The 22,585-nt window shown below is 45.7% G+C and overlaps 1 protein-coding gene across 2 annotated transcripts in view; it reads right to left on the bottom strand.

Moving 5' to 3' along the window:
- Nucleotides 1–1,149: 1,149 nt before the first annotated feature.
- LOC115154605 (protocadherin alpha-C2-like) overlaps nt 1,150–22,585 on the bottom strand; it is a 41,491-nt gene continuing 20,055 nt past the window's right edge. The window contains exons 1-4 of one of the 2 annotated variants that reach the window (XM_029701012.1): nt 18,440–21,354; nt 12,268–12,326; nt 6,682–6,767; nt 1,150–2,705 (exon numbers count right to left, since the gene is read on the bottom strand). In XM_029701012.1, the coding sequence (XP_029556872.1) occupies nt 2,398–2,705; nt 6,682–6,767; nt 12,268–12,326; nt 18,440–20,977 (2,991 nt within the window). In that variant the 5' untranslated portion in view covers nt 20,978–21,354 and the 3' untranslated portion in view covers nt 1,150–2,397. Of the gene's footprint in view, nt 2,706–6,681; nt 6,768–12,267; nt 12,327–18,439; nt 21,355–22,585 lie in introns of those variants that run through there. The other variant, XM_029701013.1, reaches the window with a different exon arrangement.

The following is a 22,585-nucleotide window of genomic DNA, read 5'->3' as shown; positions in this document are numbered from 1 at the left end:
CTGCTCATCTGCGTGACCGTGCCTTAGGCATGCTGCAAGGAGGCATGAGGACTGCAGATGTGGCCAGGTTAATAAATTGCAATGTCCGTACTGTGAGATGCCTAAGACAGCGCTACAGGGAGACAGGACGGACAGCTGATCGTCCTCGCAGTGGCAGACCACGTGTAAAAACACCTGCACAGGATCGGTACATCCGAACATCACACCTGCGGGACAGGTATAGGATGGCAACAACAACTGTCCGAGCTACACCAGGAACGCACAATCCCTCCATCAGTGCTCAGACTGTCCGCAATAGGCTGAGAGAGGCTGGACTGAGGGCTTGTAGGCCTGTTGTAAGGCAGGTCCTCACCAGACATCACCAGCAACAACGTCGCCTATAGGCACAAACCCACCGTCGCTGGACCAGACAGGAGTGGCAAATAGTGCTCTTCACTGATGAGTCGCAGTTTTGTCTCACCAGGGGTGATGGTCGGATTTGCGTTTATCCTCGAAGGAATGAGCGTTAAACCGAGGCCTGTACTCTGGAACGGGATCGATTTGGAGGTGGAGGGTCTGTCATGGTCTGGGGCGGTGTGTCACAGCATCATCGGACTGAGCTTGTTGTCATTGCAGGCAATCTCAAAGCTGTGCGTTACAGGGAAGACATCCTCCTCCCTCATGTGGTACACTTCCTGCAAGCTCATCCTGACATGAACCTCCAGCATGACAATGCCACCAGCCATACTGCTCGTTCTGTGCGTGATTTCCTGCAAGACAGGAATGCCAGTGTTATGCCATTGCTAGCAAAGACCACGGATCTCAATCCCATTGAGCACGTCTGGGACCTGTTGAATCGGAGGGCGAGGGCTAGGGCCATTCCCCCCAGAAATGTCTGGGAACTTGCAGGTGCCTTGGTGGAAGAGTGGGGTAACATCTCACAGCAAGAACTGGCAAATCTGGTGCAGTTCATGAGGAGGAGATGCACTGCAGTACATAATGCAGCTGGTGGCCACACCAGATACTGACTGTTACTTTTGATTTTGACCCCCCCTTTGTTCAGGGACACATTAGTCAATTTCTGTAAGTCACATGTCTGTGGAACTTGCTCAGCTTATGTCTCAGTTGTTGAATCTTGTTATGTTCATACAAATAGTTACACATGTTAAGTTTGCTGAAAATAAACGCAGTTGACAGTGAGAGGACGTTTCTTTTTTTTGCTGAGTTTATTACACATCCATAGCAAACAGGCCACTGCTATGCCTCAGCCTTTTGGCTGGGTTAGAGATCTATAGTATCCAGAGAGGTGTGTGCATGGCGGCCCTGACTGTCTAGTGTGAGTGTATGTGTGGTAGTTATTGTGGCCTGACTGTCTAGTGTGAGTGTATGTGTGGTAGTTATTGTGACCTGACTGTCTAGTGTGAGTGTATGTGTGGTAGTTATTGTGGTTGTGTGTTGCACACTGTGGGTTCAAGGCCCCACTGACCTATTGTCTGTTCTAGGTGAGGAGATGGGGGGCCAGGTATTTCGCCCCTGCCCTTTGCTGCCAACAGTGCCAACAGTGCCAGGTATGAAACATCCCGGCTTCAGCACGCACTGAAAATAACCTGGGCAGTCTAATCCAGCCTTCAATCTCGGCCAGCACTAATCTCAACCCATTCTAATCTCACACAGCTCACCGTACACTACATACACAGATGTCAGGTGTCTTGTTTGGGTCACTTTCTCTTTTTTATATTTTGTATAAAATAACTATTGTGTATTCCTTTTTTTCACAAGGCCTCCATGTTATTGGAGAAGAGAGCCTCTGTTTCACTCTTTGTCCGATTGAGCTCCTCCTCTCCCCCTCCAATCAGGAGAGCAGAGGAGACAGGGGGCGGAGAAAAGACAGAGATGCCAACATGGGGCCAGAAGGGACAGGGAAGAGCATCCTATTTCAGGCCAGTTTGTGGAGGTGGCTGGCAGGACTGTAACACTAGTCATAGCAATGGCATTAAAATGGTGTGTGAGATTTCTCTCACATATGGCATTTTATAGATGAAAGAGTGGGGCAGGAAAAGTTGAGTACATAATCGTCATTGTAGAAAGGTTCTTCTAATCAAATGTATTTTTGTTTGATTAGAAACAGTATTCTCTTTCAGCAAATGTCTGGCTAATGACAGCCTATTAAATCCCATATGAAGCCTGTTTAATAGCCAGAGGTATGGAAGCCTCGGAGGGCCAACCTGGCAGAGGCTACAATTGGCTTTTTCATTGAGATAGGCCTCTGCTAATGGGGACATGGCTGGGCAGACTTAACTATGCAAACACACCACAGGGAGGCTCTCCTGCTTCTAAAATATACACTTGGCTTTTTGTCTTGCATCTGTTATTTGGACTTTAGTTGGTAGCTCTGTTTTAATATCTCCCCTTTCTCCTCTACTCATCCACATCCTCCTTCCCCTTGTCTTTCTTGTCTTTCTTGTCCTTCTTCTTCTTTTTCTTCTTCTTGGCATCCTCCTTCTTGCCGAAGGTGATGAAGTCGCTCTTGTCATCCTCTCCTCCCGGGCCCTGGCGGATAGAGATGATGGCGGGGGAGCCGGGGATGATGAAGGCTTCAGGGGGGATCTCTCCGGGCCTCAGGACCTGAGGGGGGCCGTAGCCTGGGCCAGGCCCGTAACGGAAGTGCCAGCTGTTACTGTCAATGCCAGCTCCAACCGGAGGGGACAGCTCGCCCCCCTCACCATCTACAAGAGAGGAAGAGAAGAGACAGAGATAGAAGAAGGGAGGGAGAAACACAAAGTGATGAGCTATGTCATCTTTATCATCTTCGTCAACATTATTTTCATCCTCAGTGAGATTCAGAAAACACCAGCAAATTCCACCACACATAAATTGAGCCTTATTCAGTTTCCTATTTCTGGCTGAGGTAAAGTATTACCACATCTGTAATACAGCACAGATAAGCAAAACGTCTAAGTTAGAGCCAGAGGCACACTGATAAACTGACGAGGGGGAAACGGATTGCAGGGAGTAGAACTTTATCAGCCAGTGGTGTTGCTGAGAACACACGGGTAGACTAGAAAGACCTTTAACGGCAGAGAGGGATGTTTAACTCTGTGATGTGATGGGAATTAGCATGTCAGGACGACAGGAAGTGTGAAAACCCAGCACTAACCTAATCCTACTCTCACAAGGACTCGACACAGTAGTGGAGAGAGGGAGAAATCTCATACAATATTCAAGCATGAATGTGACAGAGAGAGAGAGAGAGAGAGAGAGAGAGAGAGAGAAGCAGGGCGAGAGGATGAGACAATGAAAGACCAAAAGAGCCTGGAGAGGGTGAACTGCAGTACTAAGAGAACATGAGACACAATTCTCCTATCATATAGGATACAGTATAACGGAAGATATGAACGAGATGTAAATACAATCAGCAAGCAAGAGACAGAGAGGCATGGGAAGGGATAGAACGCTTGAGGTGAGGAACGATGCAGAAAAATACAACTAAAGGGGAAAAGGACAAACAGAGAGTGATGTGATGTTGTCTGTACTCAGCAGACACAGTGCTCTCAGCCCACACCAACTTCTCTGGGCTCTGACCTACTTTTTTCCTGTGTTTCATTTAGATCAAACTCAGGCCCTGAAAATAGATTGTTTGTTTTTCATTTGTAGGTTAATCGTGAAATGGCTGGAGTTCCTAATTCAAGTGTGCGTGTCCGCGCGTGTGATGACTGTAGCATGCAAACAACACACGAGTGCACAGATATAAAGTACATCAAATGGCACCAACACACAGACCCACGCTTCAGCCCTTTACGTTCTTCAGCATTTTGGGTTCACTAGGGCTTGATGGAGCCAATCTGACTGAAAAGAATGCAGCCATAACATTTACTTCATAGTAGAAACTGAATGAAACATCTGTGTCTGGTCAGTGTGGGGAATCTGATCAGTTCAGGACACAGTTATTACAGTACAACACTATTACTGCACCTGAAGTACACTGTTTTCCTCAAGCCCACTGTGATTATGTTAGTGGAGGGTAGCCTGTATTGCTCCTAGACTTGATCAACATCATTTTGAGTGTGTTGATTCTTTTCTCAAAGCAGGCCAGTTGAGTTCGCCCCTGGAGGGGTACAAGCGTGGGTACATAGAATGATCTAATGTGTACCTATTGAAAGAGATCAACAAACAGATCTACACCTATTTCCTCTCTCTCTCTCTCTCTCTCTCTCTCTCTCTCTCTCTCTCTCTCTCTCTCTCTCTCTCTCCCTCTCTCTCCCTCTCTCTCCCTCTCTCTCCTGCATATCTACATAAGAGTGCTGTTTCAATTTGCAGAACGTTACCCTGTCGAAGATGTGGCAGAGTCGTTTGGAAGTCTGATTCTCAGCGGGGTCTATGCGGGAGCAGGCTTGACATGCTCTGCATGTACAGTGACTTTGTATCTCCAGTAATATGGAGGCTTATTTGGAGCTCTTCCCTGATCACAGCCAATTTCCCCCCTCTGCAAAGATCATATTAGAAAGGCACACGCTGTGGTTGCTGGTAAGCAGGTTACTACAGCTCTCTGTAAGGAGGTTGCCATGGTACCCAGCTGTCTGGGGTGGTTCTAGCCTGGTTTCAGTGTCCTACATTCTAAGTCCATTATCCCTGGTCCAATCTGGGTTACTCTCAACCCATGCTTCTTCTTTCCGGCCTACAAACATGCAACCCAATTTATGGATCATGCGTTAGATTAAGGTTTGTGAATATGAGTGCGTGTGCATGTTGTGTGTGTTTTCTTCTCCTATGCTATTCTATTCTGTGTGTGTGTGTGTGTGTGTGGTGTCGCACCATTCTTCATGAATACATCTTTCTCCATCTTGAAAGCTCACTGTACTGTATATCCTTCTTCCTTTTCTACCTCCATTTCCATTCCTCTCCATCTCTGACTACCCTCTCTTTCCTCTGTTAACGCCTATCCTTCTCTACTCATCTCTCCATTTCTCTCCCCCTCCCTCTCTGTTTCTCTCTCATCGTCTAAATACTCCATTCAGGGTATGAATGGTTGCTGTGGAAACTGCCTTCGCCCACTCCCTGCTGATGGAGGGTGGTGCTGCTGCAGCAATCTCTCAGTTAGACAGCGTTACCCAGCAACAAGTCACATGGCGTTCCCTAGCAACAACGCTACCGCAGGGCCCTGCCAATCCTTAACCTCTTTCCTTCTTCAAACCCCCATACCTCTTTTTCCTTTACCATGCTTCTTATCGTTCTCGCTCTTTCATCCTCTCCCAAATGACTCAGAACTCCACTAGCACCCTAAACATCACGGCCGTCTTGCCATGCCTTATTCAACACCCTCTCTATCTACCTCTGTGTCTGGTCTTCATCCAACAGTGCCCCCTCCCCCTCCATCTCCACGTAACTCTAATGAATCACAGTGAGGAAGTATACTCTCCATTTGAGGTGCAATATGTATACCGTTGCAATATACTGAACCTATGTATTCTTTCTTTTACACTTTCAAACCTACTTGATACAACATTTTGAAGCAAAGCCAATCGTGCTACATGGCATCATGCGTCTAAGCCATAAGGCTGCACTCACTTCCCTTATTATGAAAACAGTCTGACCCTGCAACATACTAGCCTGTAGCACTAAGAACCTCCTAACCCTGCATGAGATTCCTCTCTGCACTGAGCCACTCCTGATGAGCTTCCAGGACACTCTGCATGTCCGCTGCCTCCACCGCGTATTGGAATCTCTGGCAGACCATAGACTGAAGGTTTTCCATACGCTGCAAAGGAACTGCAGCCAGGTAGAACAAATCAATAGCTAGATCCCCTCTCTCCCTCTCTCAATCGCCCTACTCACTCTCACTCTCTTTCCCCTTCTAAATTCCTGTATGCACGCACACACATACACACACACATACACACAGACACAGACACACTTCAGTCCGTCACAGTGATGATCAATTGCCCACCCTAGAGTTCTACACCTGTGCTCTAACTCCTGTCACTGGACAGCAAATCGATGAGTGCTCAGCTTGGGCTGGCTGGCAGTAGAGACGAGGCAGGCAGCTGACAGGAACATCAAACCACCGCCCAGGAATTCTGACAAACCCTCCGAACTTAACCACAGGAGCTTACCAGTCAACTGTGATCATGTCGTTCCTCTCTGTCTCTCTCACTTGCTTTCTACTTTTCCCTCTCCTTCTCTTTTCATTTCAGTCAGATTCCCAAAATAATCTTCAAAGGCGATTGTTTTTGCTCTCTATCAGCTGAGATACTGTAAATGTATAAATGGCTATTAAATGCCTTACTGGATGCAATTGTCAAAATTGTTCTCGCAACTGGCTATTTTTAGCTGGTGGCTCCCAACAACACTTCCCCAACCAAGTTTTGCAGTTCACTTCACCTATCAAAGTCTGGCCAACAGCCCACATTTGGCCATCTTGAGAATTCCTCTCATTGGCTCTTTTATTTTGGCAGATTGTGTCGCTGTCTGTCATCGGCCCTCATCTAGTCTTTCAAGCATGCTGCCCCTGGAGTCTCAGCGCTAATGCTTAACATTCCTCTGGCGGGGATTCTAAAAGGTCACCTGCGTGTTTCCCATCTGCCTTCCGTATTCCTACTTATCTGCTGTCATTTCACACCACTGTGTCTGCAGAGTGCCTCCAGCTGGCAGCAGAGAAACTCGGTGTATGTTTGACCCCCGCCCACCCAGGCCAACACGTCTCACCTGCAGCGCTGGACACTGTGGGCCAGTTCTGGACCAGCATCCCCTGGGCTCCCTGCATCACTGATGACTCCTCCATATGGACCGAGCTGGAACACAAAACACACATTCACATATGCTCATTAGATACATCAATATTTTCCCCTGTTGTATCAACATACTGGATCTGTACATTACTGAGCTGAAAGTAAAGTACAGCTTTGGTCATAGCATTTGAAAAGCAGCCAGCTGTGTGTACTGGCCCACCAGGTTGTTTAGAAAACTCAAATGCAATAAGGTACAGAGCATTTGATTTGCCTAAAACCATTGACAACTGTGTGCCGTTTAATATTGAAAGTGTATTGTCTCTTTCCATTTCCCTTTTGATCTATTTTGTTGATTAAGTCCCAAAATATTTTACATGTCAGCAATCAAGTTTTCAACATAGGTTACTTTCAACATACAGAAATCTGGCCCCTATCTTGAAAACTTGATTGCTGACATGCAAACATTTTGGGACTATATCAACTATGGACTAATGAAACAAATACCAAAATATAGTTTTTGGGTGGAGTTTTCCTTTTAATGCAAAAATGTAAATCATATGCTTCAAGTGATGCATACTCAAAGAATGGTGGTCAAAATAAATTGTGACCTGAACTCCAATTATGACATCACCCTGGAAAATATTTGAATACAAGCTTAACTGGCAGCCCTTTCTGATGTTATGAATCTGAATATTCAGTCCTGAATTATGACATCTGATGGGAAAACTATGACAAAGGACTAAGTTGTTAGCCCATTGTGATGTCACCAATCAGAATGTTCAGTTCTGAGTTGTGACATCAGGCGGGAAAACTGACAAAAGACTGAGTTGGTAGCATATTCATAGGTTGCACTTCAGTCACTCGGTCGTGTCATGCCATTGTTAGGAACGTTCTCAAGCCTCCCTCTATCGACGGTGCCATAGTGGTGCCCTAAAGTGGTGATAAACCCAGTCATTCTGGATGGAGTCTAAATACTGTTTCGTCTAAATTACACTATAGTGCCTGGAAATACAATGACTGTCACGACTTCCGCCAAAGTTGGTCCCTCTCCTTGTTCGGGTGGTGCTCGGCGGTCGGCGTCGCCGGTCTTCTAGCCATCATCGATCCACTTTTCATTTTCCATTTGTTTTGTCTTGTCTTCCCACGCAACTGGTTTCAATTCCATCATTACATGTTGTGTATTTAACCCTCTGTTTCCCCCCATGTCCTTGTCCGGAATTATTTATTGTAAGTGATTGTGCACATTATTCTGGTGTGCGACGGGTTTTGTACCCATTGTATTTATTGTTCTGTTTACGGGGATTTTTATTATTAAACTGCACCATTGGAAACACAGTTTTGCTCTCCTGCGCCTGACTTCTCTGGCGCCAGTACGCACCCCTTACAAGGACATTGCTAAAGTAGTCAAATAATTAGTAGGAAATAACTTTGCCAGCATTTTCATGTTGTCAAATTTACTTTAGACAGATGGTGATGTTGTCATTAGCTAGCAAAGTTTGGCAAAAATAACTAGCAATGATAACGTTAGCTAGCTAAAATCCCTTGGCCTTTCATCAATCTTAGTTAGCTAGCTAACGTTATACTGCATCTAAAGTCAATCTGGTGACATCAAAATTATGACTAAAGGTTTTCCTACAAATGATTTGCCTCCTTTTGAATGTCATTGTATTTCCAAGCCACTGTAATGCACTTTGGACTAAATCTTCATCAGCGCTCATTGCTGATGAACGTTCAAAACAATATTGTGATGAAACATGCAACCCATGAATAGGTTGTTATCAATAAAACCTCAGAAAACGGTGCATAGTGTTCAATTTGGCTGCTCGGGGACAATGAGACCCTCAGCTCTGCTAAAACCATTTACAACTATCTGCCGTTTTCAAGGGATTGTTAAATAAATGTTAACTATTTGGTTGTAATATCACCTCTTGAAGAGCCTAGTCAGAACTACACATTTCAGATTATTCCGTGCAAAACAATTGCGCACATTTAGCTCTATCATCAGAGTTATACAGCAGTAACTGCATGCTTTTCATGCTTTTCATGATCAGTAAACATCAATTGATCATGTATTTACAGATAAGTGAGGGTAACCTATCTATTTGGCATGTATCTAAGCACACAATGTGTCATTTAGCTTGCTTCATCAGAGATTAGGCTTTTGGAAAGAGCTTGAAATCGGCAAGTCCTCTTCCTGGTAAAGTTGTCAGTCGGACAACTGTCATCACCACTATAGATGGCAAGCAAATAAAGCCATCTAGTTTATCCCCTGAAAGTCAGCATTTTAACTAGCCGTATTGATGTAGTCTGTAATTAGCTATGCTTAGCTAGCCAATTTGACATGATCCATCAATCAATTTAGCAAATCATATCTATCAGAAGCAACCATGATTAAACACTCGTAAAAACAATGTTGAAAAGGGGATAATGTTATTTTACTTGGCTAGGTAGGCCTACGTTGGTTAGGTCTACTTATCACTATGTTTAAGCAACTGTACAAAGTTTCTACCGGTAGCTTGCAAAGTAAACATGATCAGCTACCAGCATATCCGCAAAATGCGCCCTTCTGCTGCTTGACAGGTAGAGTCCACAAAGGATGGGAAATGAACCTAAACCACTCATACTGGTCAGGTACCGGTCACTTTTGTTCTATATCACTAAAATATCCACTTCAAGGTGGCCAATTTTGAGAAATATCGTGAGGCTACCATCATTTATCTGAAATTACATGATCAATTGATGTTTACTGATCATGAAAAGCATGAAAAGCATGCAGTTACTGCTGTATAACTCTGATGATAGAGCTAAATGTGCCCAGTTGTTTTGCACGGAATAATCTGAAATGTGTAGTTCTGACTAGGCTCTTCAAGAGGTGATATTACAACCAAATAGTTAACATTTATTTAAAATAACTGCACAATCAGTCACCCACTCACACACATACAGTGGATGTACACACACACTCCATCTTCTAAAGCTCTAATTATCCCTTCGAGGTTGACACCATGCTTTTAATCAGTACTATTTAGGAAAGCCCCGCAGCATTTCATTTGGTGGATGTTCCCAGTCTGTCTACTCACAGTTTGATGTGTATCTGGGAACGTGTGTGTGTGTGTGTGCCTGTGTGTAAGGTGCGTGCTAATATCTGTGCATACTGATGTGTCTCTGGTCTGTGTAAGCTGACACTCTGGCTTGCCTTGGGTTATTATGGTCTGTTTTGTATAACTTCCCCTCTGATCAGATGAGGAGGAGGAGGGAGAGAAGGACAGGAAAGAAAGGGAGAGATGGAGACAGAGATGGAGAGTGCAGGTGTGATGAGATTGAAAGACAGATGTAAGAGATACAAATAGGGACAGGAGTGGGTGTGGTTACATAGGGGGAGGGGATTGGGGAATGAGACAGAGAGCGAGAGAGAGGGCGAGAGAGGGCGCGCGCAAGAGAGAGAGAGAGAGAGAGAGAGAGAGAGAGAGAAGGAGAGATGCAGTAGTGAGAGGAATGGTAAGCAGAAGAAAACAGAACAGCCATAAATTCTACTCCAAATTCCTTACCATCTCCATTTCTACATCAAGCCTTGTCAACAAGTAATGGGAAAAAAGTATTCACTGTTTGTTTCAACTAACTGCGCTACTCAACCATTCACTATCCCCACCACATCTAATGCACACAAACCTGAGGGCATTTATGAGTCACAGATGCATTCAGGACTGCATTAACTTTCTTGGCATAAAAACACGGACACACATAAACATGTCCCCTTCTCCCTATACATTCATAATGAATGTAAGGATTGTAGACTTGCAGAGGAGCAGCTAGCCCTGACTGCAGACTCTGCAATGCAGCACACAGCTGCATTGCAGAGACTTGACTCGGACTTGCCTGTCTTGACTTGGGACTTGACTTGGGACTTGAGTGCTAAGGCTTGAGACTTACTTGTGACTTGTAAAACAAGGACTTGGTCCCACCTCTGGCACACAGTGTGTACTATGCTCTCTCAGCTATATGAACTATATGCCATTCTGCCCTCTGCAGCAATACACATCATCCAGGGAGGGATGTGGGCTTCAGCCTGTAGAACCGTTTATATTGGGTGGGGCTTTGGGTGATGCTGAGTTCGAGTCTGTTTGGTGAGGGATATGAGCTGAGGGGTGCTGACTGAGTGTGTGTGTGTGTGGGGGTGGGGGGGTCAGAATGGTGGGTCTGGAGGGTGTGTGTGGGTGTAGAATATGAAGGTGAGGGTTGTGTATTGGCTGTGTGCAATTAGTGGGGTAGGGGATGTGAAGGTGAAGCATTTGAAAGCCTTGTTTCTGAAGTGTGCTATTGCGCTGCCATTTTAAACTCAGCTGCAGCAATGCCAAGATGGTGGATATGAATTATTAATGAGTCTGTCACCATGACATTATATCCAATATCTCTGAACAACAGAGAAATCACCATTAAAAACACACCAGAAAACCAGACTCCAATGAGATACTACACAAAAGGAGAACCTGCACTCTTAGCATATGTAAAATGGATGAATTGTACACTCTTAGCATATGTAAAATGGATGAATTGTACACTCTTAGCATATGTAAAATGGATGAATTGTACACTCTTAGCATATGTAAAATGGATGAATTGTACACTCTTAGCATATGTAAAATGGATGAATTGTACACTCTTAGCATATGTAAAATGGATGAATTGTACACTCTTAGAAAAAAGGTGCTTGAGGTTTCTTCGGCTGTCACCACAGGAGAATCCTTTGAAGAACCCATTTTGGTTCCAGTTTGAACCCTTTTGTGGAACCCTTTCCACAGAGGGTTCTAAATGGAACCCAAAAGAGTTTTGCCTGGAACTAAAAAGGGTTCTACCTGGAACCAAAAAGGGTTATCCTATGGGGACAGCAGCAGAACCCTTTTGGAACACTTTAATCTAGCTTGTGTATGTGAGTGTGTGTGTGTGTGAGTGATGATCTGAGGATGAGAAAGCTCCGAGTTCATCAGCCCGTTTGTCTTTCACGGTTCCTGGAATGAAGATGACCTATATACACTAAAGCAGAGGATAGGAGCAGGGCTACTGGGGCCTGGCTGGAACATCAGGGCTCTGCCCCTCTGTGTGTATGTGTGTTCCCCTTTGGGGTGGCTGACAAGACAGCCAGAGCACAGCTGGCCCAAACAGGGGGGTTGAAGGGGTCAGACACATGTTGAGGAGCCACTAGTTGTGATGGTAGCTGTTGCTCATCTGATCTGAGAGCTGTCTGTGGTCATGTTATGTTGTCTGCAGAATGCAGTAGTCTGAGAGTGGCTGCCTCTCAGTCTTTGTTGTGCAGGCATGCATGGTGACTCCAGACTTAAAGAGCTATAAAATGGAGGTAACATTTCCTACATGTTGGTCACATACTGTAGCAATATTCCTCCTAGATATTGTTAATGTTTTGGTAAGGGGCAAGGGGCTATATACCAACTCAATGGAAGGTGTGAGATCATACCGGAGAGGTGATGTCCCTGATAACACTGAGGTGGGGTGGGAATCTTTTTAAGAAGAGTTGAAATCACAAGAGGGCAAAGAGTAAAGTGCTTACCTCTGCATCCCTGCCCTCAAAGAAGTGGAGTATCGCCAGTCAGCATTTGGGGCCTTCGGCTAGGGGGGGGGGGGGGGGGGGGGGGGGGGAAGAGAGGTTAGTTTGATTTCATGCAGAGCGAGGCCAGATATAGTCTCATTAATTAATCATGGTACACAACCCAGCTCTGCATCCTGATTGGAGCACTGCAGTTCTGGAAGACAGGGTGTCTGCCACTGCCACTGCCATTACACACACACATACTATGGAAGCCGTTTGGGTCTTTGCGTGTCAAAAAAGATTCACGTCGCTTCAAATAAACTTGTTGACCAATCAGGACCTGAGTATGACTGCATGTCACATAAACATTTAACACGTTCATTAGGTTTTTACGTCGTTATTACACATTGATTACACTGTCACTCCTATTCCAACGTCACAACGAGTCACCAGTACCTATGCTATGATGCTGGTAAAGTTTTGTCTCGCACACCTGCCGCTGCCTCACGAGCGCAGGTACACTTCCCCAAGCTCTGGACAGTGCTGGTCATAAAACAGCTAGCTAGATGATGGATGCAAACAATGTTCTTCCCCAAAAACATAGCAAAACGACATAATCTCTTTCAGTAGCTATAATTAACTAGCTAACTATCTACAATGAGGGGAAAAAGTATTTGATCCCCTGCTGATTTTGTACGTTTGACCACTGACAAAGAAATTATCAGTCTATAATTTTAATGGTACTTTTATTTGAACAGTGAGATACAGAATAACAACAAAAAAATCCAGAAAACCCCATGTCAAAAATGTTATAAATTGATTTGCATTTTAATGAGGGAAATAAGTATTTGACCCCTACTCAATCAGAAAGATTTCTGGCTCCCAGGTGTCTTTTATACAGGTAACAAACTGAGATTAGGAGCACACTCTTAAAGGGAGTGCTCCTAATCTCAGTTTGTTCCCCGTATAAAAGACACCTGTCCACAGAAGCAATCAATCAATCAGATTCCAAACTCTCCACCATGGCCAAGACCAAAGAGCTCTCCAAGGATGTCAGGGACAAGATTGTAGACCAACACAAGGCTGGAATGGGCTACAAGACCCTCGCCAAGCAGCTTGGTGAGAAGGTGACAACAGTTGGTGCGATTGTTCGCAAATGGAAGAAACACAAAAGAACTGTCAATCTCCCTCGGCCTGGGGCTCCATGCAAGATCACACCTCGTGGAGTTGCAATGATCATGACAACGGTGAGGAATCAGCCCAGAACTACACGGGAGGATCTTGTCAATGATCTCAAGGCAGCTGGGACCATTGTCACCAAGAAAACAATTGGTAACACACTACGCCGCGAAGGACTGAAGTCCTGCAGTGCACGCAAGGTCCTCCTGCTCAAGAAAGCACATATACATGCCCGTCTGAAGTTTGCCAATGAATATCTGAATGATTCAGATGACAACTGGGTGAAAGTGTTGTGGTCAGATGGGACCAAAATGGAGCTCTTTGGCATCAACTCAACTCGCCGTGTTTGGAGGAGGAGGAATGCTCCCTATGACCCCAAGAACACCATCCCCACCGTCAAACAGGGAGGTGGAAACATTATGCTTTGGGGGTGTTTTTCTGTTAAGGGGACAGGACAACTTCACCGCATCAAAGGGACGATGGACGGGGCCATGTACCATCAAATCTTGGGTGAGAACCTCCTTCCCTCAGCCAGGGCACTGAAAATGGTTCGTGGATGGGTATTCCAGCATGACAATGACCCAAAACACACGGCCAAGGCAACAAAAGAGTGGCTCAAGAAGAAGCACATTAAGGTCCTGGAATGGCCTAGCCAGTCTCCAGACCTTAATCCCATAGAAAATCTGTGGAGGGAGCTGAAGGTTCGAGTTGCCAAACGTCAGCCTCGAAACCTTAATGACTTGGAGAAGATCTGCAAAGAGGAGTGGCACAAAATCCCTCCTGAGATGTGTGCAAACCTGGTGGCCAACTACAAGAAACGTCTGACCTCTGTGATTGCCAACAAGGGTTTTGCCACCAAGTACTAAGTCATGTTTTGCAGAGGGGTCAAATACTTATTTCCCTCATTAAAATGCAAATCAATTTATAACATTTTTGACATGTGTTTTTCTGGATTTTTGTTGTTGTTATTCTGTCTCTCACTGTTCAAATAAACCTACCATTAAAATTATAGACTGATAATTTCTTTGTCAGTGGGCAAACGTACAAAATCAGCAGGGGATCAAATACTTTTTTCCCTCACTGTAGCTAGGTGTCATCATCTAAAATACCCCTAATTTATAAAACAGTTCTTATTTGATTAATGTTGGAAGGACCCACCTATGTGAAGCTAGCCTCAATAAGAATTAGACAAAGTGGAATCTGCTGTTCACCTTCAAAATTAAAGTATCTCAATGAAAGTGATAAATTAATACAAATAGTGGAATCATAACATAATGGAATAGATCATGCTAAACGAGGTTGGTATGGTCTTATATAAAAAAAATCTGTTGAAATCCCACTGGACGTATTATACTTTAGAATTGCATTGTGGGCATACTTATTTCACTGTACAGCCTTACCTATGGGTTGCGGATTAATGACATGGGGTATCAGTCAACTCAGTGACACCAAGAGAACATTAGCATCATAGCTCTTATTGCAAGACTGAAATTGAGCCACATGTATTGTACGAGTCAACTTACTATATGTCTTGAGCATCATTCCAGAGGAAAATAATACAACCTGGACGTTTTGGAGCCTGATAACTCTGAGGACTTTGGGGAAAAAAGCACTTGGGTACTGAGTAGACTGATACTGTACCCCATTTAACTGATCCCCAATCCTTAGCTGTGCAGTGCAATGTGAATATCAAAACGCACAACAGGCTGACTAGGGAAGTGATTTCCCACAGTCAAAGTCTCACTATAATCAAACGAAAATGTATTATTGGTCACAAAAACATATTTAGCAGATGCTATTGCTTGAAATGAATTGCGGGTGTAGCGAAATGCTTGTAAATAAATAAATAAGAGCTACGATGCTAATATTTGCGTAAACTCTTCGGGGGGTTGTGTTCAGTGGGTGTTAGAGAGTAAACTGATACTCCATTTCATTGCTCCACGTTCCAACATTCCAAACTTGATTAACATTATCTAGTCTAAATATGGCATTATTTTATCGATTGAAACCTTCTGCATCAATTTCAAATCGGGACTTTTATTTTGAAGGCAACACGCAAATTCCACTATTGTGGGTAATCCTTATTGTGGCTAGCTTCACAGCACATAACCCGGTCCGGTAGAGCCTCACTAGCGAGATGACGCTAGCTGGCTGCTTATAACGTTAGTTTTGGGCAAAAGGGTTAAGTAGCTGGCGAGCTAGTTATTTCAATAGGAGAACAACAAGTGGCTACCTAGCTAATACTTACTAACATTGATAACTAAATCATTGCTAAGAATATTGAAAATGACTGCAATGTCTACTGGTCATTGTTTTCAGGCTGGTTGCATTGATGCTAGCTAGCTACCACGCTAAAGCTAGCTAGATACCCCAGAAGTTGCTGATAACGTCTGTATCAAATATATTTGCAAACATTTATGATCCAGCTCGTTTGATCCTAATCTAATTTGAAATGCTCTCACAAACGTTTTCCCATTTGGTCGAACAAATAATTCCGTATTACCAACGCAGTATTGTACAGCTTTGACAGTGATCCGTAAAAGTGGCGCTTGGCTTGCACGTGCAAATTCAGCACATACAACATTCTATAATATAATTGTGTTATTTGAGGTGTCAAATGTAAAGCTTATTTGATGCGTCAAATAGTGTTATTTGACTTGTATCTCTTTTGACATGCAAAGACCCAAACGGTGTTACATAACACACATGCCCTTTCTCAAAGTAATGACTTTGAGAGACACACTGATACACTCTTAGATTCTCTGTATCTCTGTCTGTGTGATCGTTATTCTGCGAGAGGATTTGTGAGTGTGTGTATGAGTCAGTTTATCATAGTGTGTATGTAAATAAATCTGTCTAGTTCTGATCAGTGAGCTCAGAGCTCCAGGCAACCTTGGTAAATGACTGCCTCATCAGTCAGACTGCAGCTGGGCTTTGGGATAATCCAATCAGGAAGAGCCCCTCTGTCACCAGGGCAACCACATCCTCCATCCCCTGCTCATGTTGGACTGGGGTTAAAGGGTTAAGGGCGGCTCTCCTAGGGCAGTCACACATTATTCAAGTTCATTGATGTTCTCCCGAAAGCTGCTCCTTGTGGGCGTGAGTGCTTTGAATTGATCTCAATAATTAAAGCCTGCAGTTTAGTTTGCTGTCCACAAGGTTTAATGATTGTATGAAGGTTCATAATGGAGCTTCAGAACTTTGGATATGTACACAAATCATAACCACTGACATCAACATCATCAGAGCCTTAGACATCAGACCTGTGGGTAAGTTCCAGTGCTGTAGTAGTTTAAGCCTCAGCCCTGTTCAGGAGTCAGCAGGCGCCCCAGATAAAGAGCCTACATTGTTCATGTTTTAATCAGTTTAATTCTGAGGGGAGTATCTCCTTCTCTGAGACACAGTCTCTCTGAGCGAATCGAATTTGTGGGTCTGGGAAACAGTGGCTGGAGGTTAATTTCATTTGCACCGCCACTCTTATCTTGCCTCTGCTTATTGTTCCTACAGCACATTACTGACTGACTGACGGACTGTCTTGACCCATCCAGGACCACAACATAACCACCAAAACATCCAAATCAACCACTGTGGCCTCCAATCTACATTCTGACAACGTTAAGACAACGTTTTGACCATCAACCTATCCAGCCCCCAGAGCAGAGTGCTGAAACAGGAGAGCATCAGAGAGTACGCCAGCCAGCCCATTAGAGCACACAACCCACGTCTGCTCGTTAGAGTAAACATGAGTTCACACCAATTCAACAGGGACAAAAATACAACGAACCATTAACAGACATTAAAACATGGCTAACACAACCCGAACGTCCATGGATTTAAAAAGACATAGCAGCTGAATAACCATTTATATACTCTCAGGGCGGTTAATTCCATGAGCTCTACTCTGTTATTCTTATGGAAATGAATTACACCTATTGGAAGTCTTACTGAGGTTAAACAAAAGCCCCATTCAGACCTCAAACCAGTGGTTCCTTGCTAAAGAACATGTTTATCATCATTGCTGCTGCAGTTCTTAACATTCCAGCCTTGTGGTAAACATGTGCAGCGCTGCGTATTTGTCATTTCCTGTAGCACTCAGCCTTGACTCCTAAGCCATGCTCGAACAAGAATGCCAACACTTTGCTACGGCTGCATAGTGCTGCAGTGGAAGAGGGTCTAGAGAGCTGAGACAGTAGAAAAGACTAACAGAGAGAAGTCTGAGTGAGGAGTCCGTGTGGCAGACTGGAGAGAAAAGACAGGAAGAGTAATACTGGGAGGATCTTTGGGTTACTGCAATTTAAGCCAACAGACTAAAGAAGGAAAAAACACAAATATATGCACACACACACACACACACACACACAGAGATACTGTGCATCCGCATTTAAACTGGAGATATCACGGGCACAAAGCCTGACACTGTGAGATATGATGAAGTCAAACACACTTGGACAGAGAATGAGCCAGAGGTAGAGTCAAATTGACCTGCACTGACTGAATATTTGATGACAACATCAAAGTGAAGCACAAATCCCTGAATCATCAGAAATACAGCAGGACTCCAAAAAGTCTTCCAATCTGACACTAACGCAGTGTGAGCGCTGAGCTGGGTGGAGGAAGAAGCTACACTGTGCAACCAGGGAGAGGAACAAAGAGACACACAACCACTCACACTGGCCAGTCATCAAAGAAACATGTCAAAACTGACACTGTCTCAAGACATACCAGCACAACAAAACTAGAATATGACAACAAAGCAAAAAATATGACAATGAACAACTTCAGCTAGAATGTGGAACTACCGAGCATCTAAAGCCCTTCATGTAACAGACAGAACCAAGAACAGTGGTATGAAGGAATGCTAAAACACTCATTTAAGACAACCAGCACCAACATACAGTAATCAAAACATATTAAAGCCTAGTATGTAATCTGGAGAAGTGACAGATTGTGAGACTCTACTTCTGCTATGCCATGCACGACCTGTCTGTCATTTGATAGGCAAAAAATAACGCACCTCTGGACAGACTTGCAATGAAGCGTCGGGCATGCTCAGTCTCCGTACAAATCCGCTTCCTCCCGTGAAGAAGCGCTCGGAACCCCAGGTGCCGCTGATGGGCCGGCCTGTGTTGTAGAACATGAAGGTGTCGCTTCCTGAGGTGGCCGTCAGGCAGGTCTTGTAGCAGTAGGTCTTGGTCATGGAGCCATTCCCACGCACCTCAATGTAGTGAGGCTCCACTTTGAGGTCTCTCCGCAGCGCCACATTGTTATTGGGTTGTCCCCCACCTCCACCACCACCTCCACCCCCAGAACCACCTACTGTGCTGCTGCTCCCGCCGTCAGGGGGGGTCTTCTGGGACACACAGCAGGGGGAGCAGGAGCCAGGCTGGGTGCAGTAGGCATGGCAGCGCACGATGGCCAGCACCACCACGGTCACCAGGAACACAAAGGTGGTGGCGCTCAGGGCCACGATCAGGTAGAGGGTCACGTTGGAGAAGAGCAGGGTGCTGTGGGGCCGGATGACCCTCTTGGGGTCAGGGGTCACCTTGGGTGGCACCTCCATGACGGCCACATTGACGGTGGCGGTGGAGGAGAGAGGAGGCTGGCCGTGGTCTCTCACCAGTACAGTCAGGCTGAAGGAGGTGGAGTTGTCCTCCAGGACCCTGCGAGTGGTGCGGATCTCCCCTGTGTGTTCATGCACCTTGAACAGATCCAAGTCTGTGGACTGATCCAACACATAGACCAGCCAGGCGTTGGGACCCGCGTCTGCGTCGTACGCCACCACCTTGGTCACCAAGACGCCAGCCTCGGCGTTCTTCAGCACCGTCTCTATAGAGCGTGTGCCGTTGCCTGGGGGCTTGACGATCTCAGGCACGTGGTCGTTCTGGTCCATGATGTAGATGTAGACAGTGGCCACCCGGCTGAGGGGCGGGATGCCCCCGTCCTGAGCTTTGACCTGGAAGTGGAACTCCCTGAGTGACTCATAGTCAAAGGCGCGCAGGGCGTATGCCTCTCCCGTGTCGGCCTTCACAGAGACATAGGAGGTGACGGGGATACCGTGGTTGTTGTCATTGAGGACGGTGTAGGTGATGCGTGCGTTCTCGTTGACATCGGAGTCCTGGGCCTTCACGGTGCACAGCGAGGCCCCGGGGGCGTTGTTCTCCGTCACATAGACCGTATAGGAGGTCTGCTCGAAGCGCGGCGGGTTGTCATTCACATCAGCCACATCCACCTGTATGGTCTTCTGGGAGGAGAGGGGTGGGGTGCCGCCGTCAGTGGCGCTAAGGGTGACATTGTAGGCAGCGGTGGTCTCACGGTCCAGGAACGCGGAGGTGACCAGGGTGTAGTAGTTTCTGAAGGACTTGATCTTGAAGGGCAGGCCCGGCGGTATCTCCAGGTTCACCTGTTTGTTGGCACCAGAGTCCCGGTCTGTGACACTGATCAGGGCCACCACGGTGTCAGCCCGGGCATCCTCCCTCACTGGGCTGGAGAGAGAGGACAGGACTATCTCTGGGACGTTGTCATTCACATCCACCACCTCCACCACCACCTTACAGTGGGCTGCCACAGCACCAGGGCCTTTATCCATGGCCTGGATGTACATCTCATAAGAGTTGGTTTCTTCGTAGTCCACAATGCTCCTCACTCTGATCTCTCCCGTGTTGCTGTCCATGCTGAACATCTGTCTGACTCTCTCAGGAGTGTAGCTGCTGAAAGAGTAATACACCTCCCCATTGGTACCCTCGTCATGGTCTGTGGCGTTCAATTTGATGACCAGTGTGTCTTTTGGTGAGTTTTCTAACAATTTGACTTTGTACACTGAGCTGTCAAATACAGGAACGTTGTCATTGGTGTCCAGGACTCGCACATTAATTAGAGCTGAACCGGTTTTTGCTGGTGTTCCGCCATCTGCAGCAGTCAGAATGAATTGGTGGTAAGGCGCCAGCTCACGGTCAAGGGGCTTTTTGAGCACGAGCTCAATGTTCTTGCTGTTGAGGGAGGGCTTGTTGGAATCAAGTGCGAAGTGTTCGTTTGGGCTGAGTCGATACAGACGAACGGAATTGGATCCCACATCCGGATCCAGGGCGTTCTCAATCGGGAAACGAGACCCTGGTAAAGCCGATTCTGCAATTTCCAATTGATACTCGTCACTAGGGAACTGCGGCGCATTGTCATTCGCATCCACAATCTCCACCTCGACATTGTGCACCTCGGATGGGTTTTCAACAAGCACCTCTAAATGTATAAGACAGGTGCTGCTCAAATCACACAGCGTTTCTCTGTCGATTCTTTCATTGACAAGTAATTTCCCATTTTGGGGATTGACATCCACATACCGTTTTCCACTGGTGGTTACCTTTATCTTTCGATTGGAGAGCTTTCGGATATCCAACCCCAAGTCCTGCACAAGATCCCCCACCTCCGCTCCATTTTCTACTTCCTCCTGAATTGAGTACCGTAGTTGTCCAAGTGAAAGGCCACACAATAAGAAAAATACAACAAAAGAAAGAGCCACATTGTTTCCTATACAGCTACATATCCCCATAACAGCCATTGCAAGCTCATGGGATCCGCAGACGGATTAAATACTGCTTTCCGCCTTTTTAGCTTGCAATACCTCGCCTCGCACCACCGCATTAAAATAGGCTAATTCGTTCCCGGTTAGGTGCAGGAGGAACGGCACATCCATTCCGTTATCTGTTTGAGTGGATACTTCTCTAATGCATCCATGTTTCTTTTGTCCGTGCTGCCTTTTTTTCTCTCCTCTGCACGCGGCTGGCGGGTGTGTTTCCCTGCCACTGGTGCTCGGTATCGCCCTCTCTCTCTCTCTCTCTCTCTCTCTCTCTCTCTCTCTCTCTCTCTCTCCTCTTCCCCAATGGTGCAACCGCCCCCCTCCCCATCCATTTATCCCCGTCTCTCTCTCAATCCACTTCTCAGTGTGATGGTGTCGGGACAGAGTGTCGGGGGGAGGGACCGTGTGCTCAAAGACAGCTGGCTGGATGGATTTCAGCACCTTAAGAAAAGGAACAGCGACTGGATACAACCCCACCAAATCCGCCGCCTAAGATTGGTTTTATTTACGGCCATTTACTGTGTGTTTGTGCCATTGTATTGTGTAACTACTGCAATACATCACTCGTTTAAATGGAGATGGAAAACCTACACAGCTGTATGGTTGAAAATTAAATGATTAATGTGGTTGCTCATAATACAGGCTTGCCCCACCAATTATTCCCGAGCCTCTTTTTATCATTATACCAAATGTGCAATTACCCCATGCTGCGAAGCAAAACCCTGCAGTCAAATTTTACAACAGGTATCTCAAACGAGGCACAGTTCTGGGGACTGTAATTGCCTGACCTTTGTTTGAATTGAAACAGCGTCATGGCGGCTTCCCCTAAAGCGGCTCTCATATTAGCTCTCTGCTCTGCTATCGCGCACCCGACACCTCAACATTTTGGCAGGGAACATAACTGAAGCAGACCGCCCTGACATCCACAACCTTCTCTAGCACAAGGATCGCTGCTGTCAGTGCTCGACCCCAGAGTGTCAGCTCAAATAATCACATCTAAAACGCCCGCGGTGTCTCCAATAAGCCCGACTTCTCTTCCCCTCTGTTTCACCACTGTTTCACCACCACCACCACGCAGCACTAGGAAACCCCTCATTTTCTTCACCATCATCCTAATTACCAGCACCATCACTTTTACCATCACCATAATCCTCTTCATGATGCGCACCCACATCATCACGGTCTTCATCAGCATGATTGTCATCATCTTCATCATTGTCAACATGTAACAGCTTTGACACGAGACAGTTCGGGTAATTCTGGCGAGCACGCCCGAGGCACGCTCTCTGTGCATCCATCAACAAAGCTGGAGCTAATTCATCTGACACTCTGAAATTGATGACATAAACCACAGTCTATTCCGAGTGATGATTGAGTCCTGCACACAAGAGTTGGTGAATGGAGACTTTAAAACGTCTTGTCTTTAAAACATCTCTACATGTTATAAGACTGGCCGAACTCACTGTAATGATATGGCGTTAAATGCAATATCTTCCTTTCTCATTGGGCGAACTAATATAAAGTAAATATACTGTAATTTTGGGACTTCTCAGTAAGTAGTGATATTTTTACGTTGGTAAATGGCCAAAC

This window comes from Salmo trutta, chromosome 19 (genome assembly GCF_901001165.1).
Source record: "Salmo trutta chromosome 19, fSalTru1.1, whole genome shotgun sequence".
Classification (NCBI taxonomy): domain Eukaryota; kingdom Metazoa; phylum Chordata; class Actinopteri; order Salmoniformes; family Salmonidae; genus Salmo; species Salmo trutta.
Note: the sequence above shows the minus strand (reverse complement) of the source record. Positions and strands in the feature narration are given on the sequence as shown.